This window comes from Cydia splendana, chromosome Z (assembly GCF_910591565.1).
Source record: "Cydia splendana chromosome Z, ilCydSple1.2, whole genome shotgun sequence".
Taxonomy (NCBI): Eukaryota; Metazoa; Arthropoda; class Insecta; order Lepidoptera; family Tortricidae; genus Cydia; species Cydia splendana.
Window position 1 is genome coordinate 20,164,076 of NC_085987.1, and position 13,639 is coordinate 20,177,714.

At 37.8% G+C, this 13,639-nt stretch overlaps 1 protein-coding gene across 1 annotated transcript in view; it reads right to left on the minus strand.

The window, feature by feature from the left end:
- Positions 1 to 13,390, minus strand: part of LOC134804811 (gustatory receptor 5a for trehalose-like) — a 28,771-nt gene extending 15,381 nt beyond the window's left edge. The window contains exons 1-2 of the mRNA XM_063778065.1: positions 13,166 to 13,390; positions 12,923 to 13,091 (exon numbers count right to left, since the gene is read on the minus strand). Of these exons, the coding sequence (XP_063634135.1) occupies positions 12,923 to 13,091; positions 13,166 to 13,250 (254 nt within the window). The 5' untranslated portion in view covers positions 13,251 to 13,390. The remainder of the gene's footprint in view (positions 1 to 12,922; positions 13,092 to 13,165) is intronic.
- Between the last annotated feature and the right edge of the window lie 249 nt (positions 13,391 to 13,639).

The following is a 13,639-nucleotide window of genomic DNA, read 5'->3' on the forward strand; positions in this document are numbered from 1 at the left end:
TTCGCCTTTCGTTTTTGGGGTACTAAATTAACCGAATAAATTGAAAATGTCGAAGTAAGATAGAAAATCTCTTTCACATATGACAACGAGGTTAACTGAGAGTCTCCGAAAGCCGACAGAAACCGTAACCGGTGTTATATCGTTCCCCGCGAACCATAAAATTCCGTTCCCCTTCTTACCGGTTAGAAGTAATTTCGTAGTTCGCGTTCCATGATAAATGATATAATGAGGTTTTAAAACGATATTAACAGGTATTTTAATACCGCTTCCGAGCCCTGAAGTATGATAGTAATATTGGTTTTGATTTGTTCCAAGTAAAAACTGGTATTCGGTATAAATAGAAATGTCTTCAGTGAAAATGTGTTCGGCTACAAATAAAGTGAACTAGATATGTGTATAATATGTGGCGAGATAGGCCCTAAAAGACCGACAATCTTGGGCATTGTTATTTAATGCAGCATTAATAAGGAGTTTTGAGGCTATTACTAAAATATACCGGATGAATTGTTAGGTATATACTGTGAAATATCACTGCCAATATAGAGTCCATTTCACCAATATCACGTCTTTAATAAAATTACGGTTTACTAATGTGTTGCAGAAAGATTTTTGACATATTTTTGTATTGCATAATGTTACTTGGCAGAAATGTCGTTTGGCAGAATTACCTTTCCCATATATCATTTAGCATACAATCATTTCGCAGAGTTTTAAAATCCAGAACCATATTTTGGCATACTGTTGATGATCATAATAGTCTTTTAAACGAGTATGCCACAATAATAAATGTCGAATAATACTCATATTTATATGTTATGTTATTAAATCGCGTTTAGCCATTTATAAATAATTTTTGTGCATTCCAAAATCTGTCGTCATTGGTGGTTATGATAAAGGCGACTGGTGTTTATCACAAAAAAAATTAACGCAAAAGCAGGTTATGTGAGTGTTTATACAATCTTCACGAGATTAGCTGAACAGCGGCAAAGAAGTACAAAGCAAATGGAAACATATTAGAGACAACTTCCGGCGCGAGTACCAAGCCCAGAATAATATTACATCTGGTCACCAAGGCGCAAAAAAAAGGAAAAGGAATTAAGAACGCAGTCGCTCATATGAATGAGCTGTCTTCTCGCCTAAAAGCATTTTGAAAGGTCGCCATCATTGAAATCCCTTTGTATACATATGTGCTCCACGCTATTGGCCCGACGGCGCGCGTTGCCAAGTCAACATCAAACATACGCCTGCGCCGTGTCAAGTTCTTGCACCGTGCAACTTCAACGCAACATCTCTGAGCACATCCCGTCACAGCTCGCAAGTCAAACTGCCATTAGTGACAGTGTCAAATTTTTTAATTTATTTACATCTGTTTACTCTCACTGTTTTTGTATAGGTAGTTTATCATTCTAAATAAGTTATTTATTATATAAGTGTGGATGCAGTCTTCAACCCAACCTGGCGACAGCACTTCGACTAACTTCACATGCAGCCATTGTACTAAAAGTTTTAAATCCGTAAGAGGGCTTAATATACATTTTACGAAATCACACAGAAATTGCGTCACTCAAAATATCACTCCTAATAGCACCACCACTTCTGCCCCCGTACCATTGACCACTAGCAATCCAACAGTTCCATTCCATCTTCATCTCAGTAACTTAAAACATAGTATCCCAGTAGTTAAAAGAGTCCCGCGTGGCGCCAGAATCACAGTTGCAACCCATCTTTCCAATCTCATTGATTCATGCGTAGAAAATAATAGCATCGATGACTGGTACAATCTATTCCTGTTCTCATACCGCACGCTTCACGTTAATGAAGACGACACCAACACCTCACTTACACAAAAAATTTAAAACAACTGCTCTAATCAAACTTTTCCGCCCTCCGCAGCAAACACACAAAGGAGCCCGGGACTATTTAACCGCCGAAAGTATATTGAAAACAAAATCAGCGACGGAGACTTAAAAGGTGCAGCCCGTCTCCTTTTTTCAAGCGAGTCGCTGTCGCCAGACAATCCAGACACCCTTCAGGCCTTACAGACTAAACACCCTCCAGCTCCTTCAACCCCATATTTTCTCGACCCGCCAACGGCTAGCCAGGTATGTCTTCAAATCAATAGTAAAGAAACCCTCGAGGCCATCATTTCTTTTAAAAATGGATCCGCACCAGGCCTAGACGGAATCTCACCCCAACATCTGAAAGACCTCATTTCATATTCAACAGGCGATGCTGGCGAACAGCTACTAAATTCCATAACAAAATTAATCAATAAAATGTATACAGGAAACATTAACCCTGATATAGTCCCCATTCTTTTCGGCGCCAACCTTATCGCTCTAAACAAGAAAGACGGAGGGGTGAGACCAATAGCCGTTGGTACAACACTTCGGCGTCTCGCATCCAAATTAGCAGTCCGGCACATAATATCTAAATTAAAACCTCATTTCGAACCAATACAACTAGGATTTGCCACCAAAGGGGGGTGCGAAGCAGCCGTACACTCCCTGCGCACTTACCTCTCTAACACGACGTCCGATGTGTTGTTCAAAATTGATGTTAAAAATGCCTTCAATTCAGTAAACAGAGACACCCTGCTGACAGAAACAAAACAAAACATACCCGAAATTTACAACTATCTCCTTCTATCCTACGCAGATCCTACAAAATTATTATATCGCCAAAACGTGCTTTCTTCAGAAGTTGGCTGTCAGCAGGGTGACCCGCTCGGGCCGGCAATATTCTCTTTGGCAATTAACCCTATCATCAAAAAACTAAATTCTAAATTTAACGTGTGGTACCTAGATGATGGAACCCTAGGAGGTGACGTAGATATTGTCACTTCCGACCTGTCCACAATCAAGACCGAATTTAGCAACATCGGCCTTGAAATAAATTTTAGCAAATGCGAACTGTACATTCCAAATTCCATCCCTAATCACAACAATATTGAACAAAACTTCAACACCCTAACTCCAAACATAAAAACAGTTAACAACGAGTCACTTTGCCTCCTAGGGTCTCCTATTTTCGAAGAGTCTTTTCCAAACTATATACAAAATTCAATTTCCAAATTCAAAATCTTTTCAACCCGCCTTCTTGAAATAAGTCCTCACTACGCAATTACAATTCTTAAATTCTGCCTTTTTATCCCTAAATTGACATACGCCATTCGCTGCAGCCCTATTTGGAAATTCGAAAATATTATTTTACCTTTAGATGACCTTATTAAGTCAAGTTTGGAATCCATTCTCAATATTCAGCTCAGCGACGATTCCTGGACCCAAGCATCCCTACCCATCCGTCATGGTGGGCTAGGGATCAGAAAAATTTCTAGTGTATCCTTGCCAGCTTTTTTGTCTTCAGTCCACAGCTCCGCAAATCTCATAGGTAAAATCCTACGGGGACTTCCCTCAAACTATGAGACTGCGGGCTTGGACGAAGCTAAGAAAGCTTGGTCAAGTGCTTGCCCGAACAAGGATTTCCCAACTCATCCAAATTGTCAAAGGAGCTGGGATGACATCATGTGCCAAATTTCAGTGAATTCCCTCCTAAGCCGTAGTACAGGCCGCGAACGGGCCAGACTACTGGCTTCGGCGTCGAGGGAGTCCGGTGATTGGCTCCGGGCTTATCCTTCACCGAACACCGGAACCTTCCTCACGCCGGACACTCTCCGCATCGCGACCTGTCTTCGGCTTGGAGTCCGCGTCTGTGCTCCACACAGGTGCCCCTGCGGCAGTGAAGTCGATGAATTAGGACACCACGGGCTATCCTGTCAAAAAAGTGCTGGCCGCTTTTCAAGACACGCCGCACTGAATGACATAATCCGGCGGTCTCTTGCATCCGTCAACGTGCCAGCTCTACTGGAGCCAACTGGCATGGCTAGAGACGACGGCAAGAGACCGGACGGTATGTCCCTGGTTCCTTGGAGTTTGGGAAGGGTGCTAGACGCTACCTGCGTTGACACTCTGGCCCCTTCCCACCTCACGGGAACCAGTCACCAAGCAGGTGCGGCGGCTAAAGCGGCCGAAAAGCTCAAATTCCATAAGTACAGGGGTCTCGGCCCCGAGTATATTTTTATGCCATTGATTTGGGGTTGAGACCCTTGGCCCGTGGGGTCCTAATGCCCTACAACTTTTTAAAGACCTTTCAAAAAGGCTTATCGATTTCACTGGTGACCGAAGAGCTGGCAGCTTTCTCGCTCAACGTATTAGCTAACAGCGGCGAAATGCTGCCAGCGTCCTCGGCACCATGCCAAAGGGGCCCAATTTCTTAGCCGTATTTTAATTTTATAAAATTTAATTTAATTTAGTATTAGTTTTTAGTTTTAATTTAGTTTTATTTTATAGATAAGTTAGTTTATTTTATTTTTAATGTTTGTATCTACCTTATAAATAAACATTAAATAAACGAGTATTAATTTCGCAGATAAATGTATTGCATAATATTTAGGTAGCATAAAGTTGAGCATTGGTGTCCCGCCGCCGGCGAAAAAAAAGAGAGGCTTAGATAAAATGCAACGCATTGAATCAATTCTAAATAACCGAAACGATTACCGTAAAACGGGGTGAACAGAAATCGCGGGGTGAATAGAGAAATATTGAACTTTTTCTTTCAAGTTGTTATATTTAAAAACGTACATCTCTAAAATTAGATTTTTTGGAATGCGTATAAAGTAGACTATATATTCTCTACAATGATACCAAAAGAACTTAATCAAAGTGCCTAAAAGTTAGATTTTTTTTGACTCTAAAGTAAGGTCTCGCCGAGGTAAGAAATGAAGCATGTCTGAACTTTGTTCTAGCGGTAAATGTTTTGACATTAACTAAGTAAAAGTTAGCTAACCTGGTAATATAGTATCTGTAGTACCTAAATAATAAATAATATCACTAATTTTCTCTATAATAAAGCATTTTTTGCAAAAAACCAATAACAAGCAAATTTACGTAATAAATGGGTCAATGGACACGCATATGGGGTGAACAGTTACGCCATAGGGGGTGATTAGATACAACAAAGGGGTGTAAAGACACGCCTTGGGGGTTAAAAGACACGAAAAAATAATTTTGTGTCAAATAGCTGTTTAACAGATATATATACCATTTGCCAATATAGTATCCACATAACAATGACCAAATTCGATGCCTATGACAGCTAAAACTTAATATTTCTATTCACCCCTTTCTTGTGTCTATCGACCCCGTTTTAAGGATATGGAGAAAACAGGTAGTTTTCTTTGATTTTCTCTGAATTGGGTAGGTAAAATTTTATTTCACAAATGCAAAATTGAAGAACTAACCAAGACTCTCAAAATGATATCAAAATTATTACTTTCATTATTTGGATTATTGGCGAAAATCGTCCTTGAAGTTGAAAATCGTGTCTATTCACCCCGTTTTACGGTACACAAAAATCGGCTTGTTGAAGGCAATAGGTGCTAATTTAAAATTAGCTTAGTTATTATTATGAACGTTTTCATATACCTACCTACTTTGAGAAATTAATAATTTAAATTAATAATAGGTAATTTTGTACTTTGAGAAATTGTTTTTATGTAATTTGAGGACTTTCAATTTATTCTCTTTAGCGAACTGGTAACATACCGACGGACAGAGTTATGATGGAATTGCTGTTTACTAGTTTTTAAAGTGTTTATGGTGTATGTGTATATGGTAAAAGAATCAGTATAAAGTCTGTCGGGTAATAAAATAATATTATAAAAAAATTGCTCCATTTATTTATAATAGCCAGTACGTATATCAATATTATGTAGAGCAACCTAATCAATTCTTCTGGCAGTTGTTCGTTTTTGTAGGAGGTCACAGCTCTAACCTAACCTAACCCACTTTTCTGGTGGCCGTTCGTTTTGTACGAGGTCGCAGTTCTTACCTAACCTAGCCCACTTTTCTGGTGGCCGTTCGATTGGTATGAGGTCGCAGTTCTAACCTAACCTAACCCACTTTTCTGGGGGCCGTTCGTTTGGTATGAGGTCACAGTTCTAACCTAACCTAACCCACTTTTCTGGGAGCCGTTCGTTTTATACAGGAGGCCGCAGTTACAACCTAACATAATCTTTTCTGGCACAGGTTCAATTTTGTTTGGGGGTCACAGTTCTTACTTACCGTAATCCACTTTTCTGCAAGTAGAAAAACATTATGCCATAATCAAAGTATGCTGCAGGATGATTATGGTACATAAAATTATGCTAAACCAAAGTCTGCAAAAGTAATCTTCTGCTAAATAATATGCTGCAAAATGTATTGTATGCTTAGTAATAATAATGCAAAGTAATATGTATGCCTAATTATCATTCTACTAAAAGTGTTTCTGCGATACATGTTATGCGAAGTGTATTTCTGACAAACAATATTATGCCAGAAGAGGGGAACCCTAAAATTACAGACAAAAAGACTCCCTACGCTCGTGGTTCGAAAAATGGAATCTTGAGCGTAGCGAGGTTTTCACCACACCAACACGAGGAAAATACTAACTGTAAAATATCAAACAAAATCAAAGGGAATCGATTCAAAATGAATGTTATCAAATGTTTATCATTCAAAATCATCATTTAAAAGTCAATTCTACCAGCAAACATAAGAAAACAACTCATAATTTGCATTTGATTACTTTGCCTCACATGTGAATAAAATGCAACTATCTTATCAGCTTTGGAACAATCAAGAGAGCCTTTATCAGCTGGTGTGGTGAAATGATATTGTAACTGCAAAAACATGTTATCATAATAAACCCACGAGTAAAATCTCAAAATTCTCTATTTACTTGCGAAACTTATTTCTTACTTAATAGAGGATGTCGTCAGCGTAACAGATTCTTCAAAGTTTTTTTTTAAATATATAACTTAAGTAAAGAGTTTTCTTTCGGTACCTATATCACGTCGTTTAGTAATAGACTCTAGTGGACTGTAGACTGGTATACAATGGCGTCCAAGCTCTGAACCAGCTTGGAAGGCAAAACAGAGTGCAACTGGTATGGATCCCAGGGCACGAGGGATTCATAGGCAATGAAAATGCAGATGAACTTGCCAGAGCTGGATCTGTAAGTAACCTTATAGGTCCGGAACGATTCGTGGGGCTCTCACAGGGAACCATCATAACGGCTATTAAAGACCATACTAAGATCAAACATCAGGAAGAATGGGACAGTCTGACGGGTCTAAAGCACGCAAAGCTCTTTATGCAAGGAGTAGACTCCGGTTGGAGCAAAAAGCTTTGGAAACTTAGCAAAAGATAACTCCAAATCATAACAAGGGTGTTTTCTGGCCATTACGGAGTCAAAGGAATTCTGGCCAAGATCTGGCCAGGGACACTCTGACAACACCGATTGTAATATGTGTGGCGAAGAAGGACAGTAAAACACCTAATTTGTGAATGTCATGCCCTCGCCAGACAAAGAATGAAGGGCTTTGGAGCAGGATATCTGGAACCAAAGGACTTTAAAACGCTAACCATGAGCTCCATCACCCGGCACATGGATATGGTGGGAAAAGCTCTTGAGTAGTTGACGGATCTTTTCTAAGGGGTAATTGCGCAAAAGATCCCTATGGGTCGAAGTGTATCCAAGCAAGGGCCCCCGAAAACAATAAGATAAGAATAGACTCAAAATTCTTTATTATAGCTGCATTTAAATTGAATAATACTGCCTATTACTGTCCATCTTTTTGGGGGTATACTTTACAAAATGGTCCTATTTCGCTACATATTATACAAATATCTAGTTCACTTAGCATCATCTTGATTTGTAGCCGAAAAGATTTTCACTGAATAACTAGTTTTTAGCTAATTAATGTTACTAACGGGTCAAACGCGATTAAATTTCATTTTTTTACCATTTTCCGACGTTTCAACGAATAATGAAATTTAATCGCGTTAGATCTGTTAGTAACATTAATTATGTGTACAAAACGCAAGAGTGTAAAGTATTTTTTACTTGTAACAAATAAAACTAATAATACTATCATTCTAATATTATTATAATCAATTGCTAAAGTTATTAAAATATACTAAAAACATGATTTTAGTACTCTACAACTTCTCTCTGAAGCTTTTTGTTCTGCACGCAGTTATTTAGTCAACGCTGAATTTCAACGGAAGTAAAATTAAATTCATGTTTCCATGTGTTTTCAGTCATCAGTCCCATACAAATTGTACGTCAAATTACCTAAAGTTAATTTAATACACTATTTTGCCTCATTTAAAACTTTTTTGTAATGTATGAGATATTTTGTAAAAACTTAATTAAAAAAAAGTATCACAAAAAAATGAGAAAATTTATATAATATTTCTTTAATTACTAATTAATGGTTGACTTTATCGATATAATATATAAACATAATTTTAAGCTCACATATAGAGCTTTTGTTTAAAAAAAAATGCAATGAAATCGGACGAATACTTCTCGAGTTACGGTTGATTTCTTAAAACTCAATATCCGCCATCTTGGATTGGCGGCCATTTTTGTTAGCTACCATTTTGAGATGGCAATCATGATTTTTTAACATCATAATAAGCCTATCTAACTGCTGTGAAAAGGAAACTTGGTACCCCCAAATTATACCGAAATCTTGCCTGGCCCATGGACTAGTAGGGGTCTTCAAACTTTTTTTTAGCAAAGAGCTACATTACACCTTTGAAAATCTCACGCGGGCCACACGACATGGTCGATCACGAAATCTTTTTTGTCTCGGCCGCTGTCGTCCTGGGAGGCATGGGTGTATTTACTGTGTCTCGCAAGCCGAATCATGAGTTTTTCTGCGGGTAGGATTAGACTAGCTCGCGGGCCATATCCAGCTCGCAGGCCATATCCAGCCCATGGGCCGTAGTTTGCAGACTCCTGCCCCTGCTCCTGCTCCTGCTATTATGTACAAACTACGCGATAAGGATCTTCATCAATAGACAGACGGACAAAATACTACGTAACTTCAACGGGTTTTTACAAGCCTTTCGGGTCAAGAACTACAGCATGAGATACCCTGTTTTGTAGTATTTAGAACTCGTAATGACAATATTTTCTGTCGTTAGATTTCTGCGTAATTGTCACCATACCTCGAACTCGAGGCCGCAAAACTGTAGCATTTGCACATTAGGGTTGACGCATATACCTATTAAGGATGACTCACAGTAGGCCGGCCCGACTCCAGGCCGTCGCTTCTTTTCTATGGAACGCGCCACGTGATCACCTTTCACTCGCATTGAAAAGAAGCGACGGGCCTATCCTTTAGACGGAGAGCTGGTAGACATTTTGGAGTAGGTCCTTGAGGCAAGCTGGAAATTTGCCTAATGATTCTCCTATCATACCCTACTCAGCACTGCAGGTCAGGGTGCAGGGTAGCGGGGCTAAATTAACCCTTATATTTTTAAAGTTTTTTTTGGGTCCCAAAAAGAGGTTCTTGAGGCAAGCTGTAATTTTTACAGGTTAAAGTTTAAGTATCTAAATTGTTATAAAAAAATGAGCCTGAACATTTGGCTGGGGCTTTAAGAAAGCGAAATGAACATTATGGCAAAATAAATATAATTTGTTTAGGTATCAAACTCTACAGCAATTATAGTAAATTACTGGCCACTTTAAGTTCGAAGAAGAATTTGCTAAATGTGTTTCAGAATGGTTACAGATAGTGACTTGATACGTCAGGGCTGTCATTAAGAATTGTGATTCTATAACACGTACTTGGATTTTAATAATCCACGTAAATGATGGAAGGCAGTGGTGGTTCCAGTTCAGAGGATCGACATTTAAAAAGAGTTTTGGGTGACGTAACCAAATGTGTTTTTGGGTGCTCTATGGTGCACCTTATGCCGATACCATTGCTGCAGAAAGCGATGGTGTTGAGTAAATATAACATGTATCTTCCTCCGGATTCAAGGGTGTGCCTTGAGCACGTGGATTCTGAAGACTGGGGGGCTGTAGTGGACAACTCAGCACTCACGGACAACTTTAATGAAGTGCATGCTTTTGATATAGTGAAAATATTCAAAAGTACAGTTAGTGTGAAAGTAACGGTATTATCTGCTCTCTATTAATAGTTAATTTTAAGATTGTCTTATTAAATAAATAAATTTGCAAGTTACTACAGAAATTATGTGTATTATTTTTAGCAATAAAAAAACTCCGAATAGATCCATACTAATATTATAAATGCGAAAGTCTGTCTGTCTGTGTGTTACCTCTTCACGCTTAAACCGCTGAACCGATTTAGTTGAAATTTGGTATACATATAGTTTGAGTCCCGGGGAAGGACATAGGATATTTTATCCCAGAACTCACCCCTTAAGGGGGTGAAAAGGGGGGTGGAACATTGTATGGGGAATCAATAACCGCTGAACCGATTTGAATGAAATTTGGTATGGAGATAGTTTGAAATGTGGGTAGAGATACCCCCGAAATCATCCCTCAAAGGTGGAAAAGGGGGGGTGAAAGTTTGTATGGGAATCAATAATTTCTTAAGTAGTGAATAAAACTCAATATTTTAATTACTAATTTCACGCAGACGAAGTCGTTAACAATAAAAGGAGAATGGACAAATTGGGTGGAGTTTGTCACCCGGAAATAAATGAAAGAGTAATTAATTTGGTGTTTTAATTGTTTTAGAAAACCAATTTGTACACATACAAAAAAACTAATAATAGGACTTCACTTAACTTAAAAGGCACTTCACTTACACAGTTCATAATAAACGAAAGTTATCCTTAGGTAGGTATGTACGCCCAAATAGTTTTTTCGGACACCTGCGTTTTCTACTTATTACCTAGGTATAATTCAATCTTATATATATCATTTTTTTTATTAGTTGCAGTGGAGTCATTTCCTTTTTGTTCAGTTTCTTCAAATATTTTTTATATGTCTGATCAAACAGCACATCTGAATTTCGCCTATTTTTTCTTGAAGAATAGTATAAACTATTCCTGATAACGTAGTCGTAATGTATTGACTCTTTTTTTAATTTCTTGATGAAGTTAAATAAAGTAGGCTTCCTGGTTTCAGCCGTCTGTGCCATCCTTCCAGTAAGTTAGTTGTTCTGTGTGTATTCTTAGAGCAGCTTAACAAATTTAACGAGTATTTTTGCAGCCAATATTTTAAAATGTACTTTTTAAATGCAGTCTTTTCATTGCTAGCATCATTTATAATTGCATTCCATCCTTCCAATATATCTTTTGGGGGTAGCAGTGGCAAACGCTTTGTCCATCGAGCAATATTTCGTCCTTCGGCTGAACTATACAATTCTAAGTCTTCCGCCTTTTCTCCAATGGCCTTCTGGAAGTGGAAGTAGCACCCGAATATTTTCGCTTCTGGAAACACTGCCTGAACAGCATTTATGACGGCTAGTTCGTAATAGTCACATTTAAATTTTAAAATGTTCAAATCCAATCTTTCCTTCAATAAAGTAAAAAACCGGATGTACGTATGCTGTGTTTTATTAGGCAGTAAGCCGTACACTATTGGCACAACATTGGTTGTATTCTCATTTGAACCCAAGTCTAGGTGGACAGTATACAATTGGCGAAACGATTTCGGATACGTTTTGTAAGTTCCATCACCCAAATAGAATTCTGATTTGTCGAATGTTTCTAAGTAATTTCTAGAAATTGTAGAACAAAAGATAAGATTTTTTTCGTCGACTCCATCTTCGGCGACTAGAAATTCATCCGAAAGTCCTTTTGGAATTTTAACATCTCTTAAGTGTTTGTAAATTAATATATCGGAGTTCAGGTGCCGCTTTTGTAATTTGTACAAACCGTCTTTGACACTCTTGAAGCTTGGCATTTCGTCAATGTAACTGTTTACATCCGATTTTATTGGCTCCATGCATTTTTCAAATGTATCCTGTACAGACCCAAGATCTTCACATTCCTCGTGTTTACACTTTCGAAGTGCCATAAATACCCTATTTTTCTTGACGTTTTCTTCGCAGGTATGGTTACTTGAACGAATAATATGTTTGAGGTCAGCATCTACTGTTACAGACGCTGCACAATTTTTTCTGTTAACAAACCGCCACCGAGATGTCTTACCAACGGCATTCTTACCGTCCAAATTATACCTGTATCCATTTTGGATAATAAATTGTTTATTCTTTTGATTTTTCGTTATAATAAAATCTGTGTCCATATCTTCACCAATATGTTTTACACAATACAGCTCATATGACAGAAAGAGGACATAAGATAATTTTCTTTATCACGGAAATGATACACATGAAGTGGCCAGTACTCGACCGGTGAGCAGTAGGTATGTTATTAACAAAAAGTATTCAGCCTCGAGTAGTAAAATTAAAACAATAAAATTAAACAGATCAAATCGCTAAGAAAAAGAGCTACTCGGAAGGAATAATAAATAAAACTTAGGTAGCGATATAAGTCATATAAGGTATGCATTTTTTATTAGGACTGTTGTCAGTCCGACTTTTTTATATCTCGACATTTTTATACTTCGTAAATTTTAAGTCCGACTTTTTTATACCTCGACATTTTTATACATTGTCAATTTTCATTTTTGACTTTCTTATATTTCGACATTTTTATACTTCGTAAATTTTAAGTCCGACTTTTTTATACCTCGACATTTTTATATATTATCAATTTTCATTTTCGACTTTTTTATTTCTTGACATTATTCAGTATTTAGACATTTTTATACCCCGTCATTTTTCCATGCCGACATTAGTCGCCTAAATCCTGCTAACATAAACCGCTTCTCAGGCTATCCCCTAGTAATACACAGGTCAAAAGGATAGTTCGTATTCTTGGACAAATTATCGCTAAATGCCAAATACTTAAATTTCATGACATACGAGTATTAGCAAAACAAAAGTGTCAATTTTGTTTTGGGTCTCCTGAAAAGTTTCACATCCAACCCCTTATGGAACACGAGGCGAGAGTTAATCTCGAACAAAAACGAAGGTACCTACCTTAATTTGGTTGTGTCAATTTCTGAGATACCTGTCACAGGGTTCAATCCAAAGAATTGACCTATAATGATAGTGAGCTTCATGGCTTCCTGAAATGTAGCCTGGTAGCCATTGTAATCGGCCGTTAGCAAAGGGGTCATGAAAATTTCTGGTTGTAACTTTAAATTATCTGGAAAACAAGAATAAGTTAAATAGAACAGTTGCGGCATCAAATAATATTTTAAATAACTCACAGATACTTGCAATGCTTTAAAGCTGCAGTTTTGTCGTTTGTTAATTTTGTTTCTGTAACGAAAAATAATTTTGAAGATTTCTTATTTTTAAACATTTCAAGTCAGCAATTGTTAGTTTTAATGTATGAAATTAAATCAGTTGTGTATGAATTTAAAATCACAGCAACTAGTAACAAATCAATAATCGAGAATGATTATTGATAATGCTTGCCGCTGCACTAGAGCAAACTGCTCCCTTGCGTTACGAGGAAAGCAACAATGTTACTGCAACCGTGTTTTCATTTGAAACCTTGTACCTAACATAACAAGCGCGATCGATCTTCTTCACAATAAAACGTGTTATTTTGTTGTCACAAACTGTCCTCGCAACTTTGGCCTTGCTTGGGTTAAAACTACTCCACAAGTAAATACTCGTAATAAACAATTAAAATAGACATGTAAGGGCTGTGCACACCGGCTTGCGTGTGCGTGACGTGCACGTGCG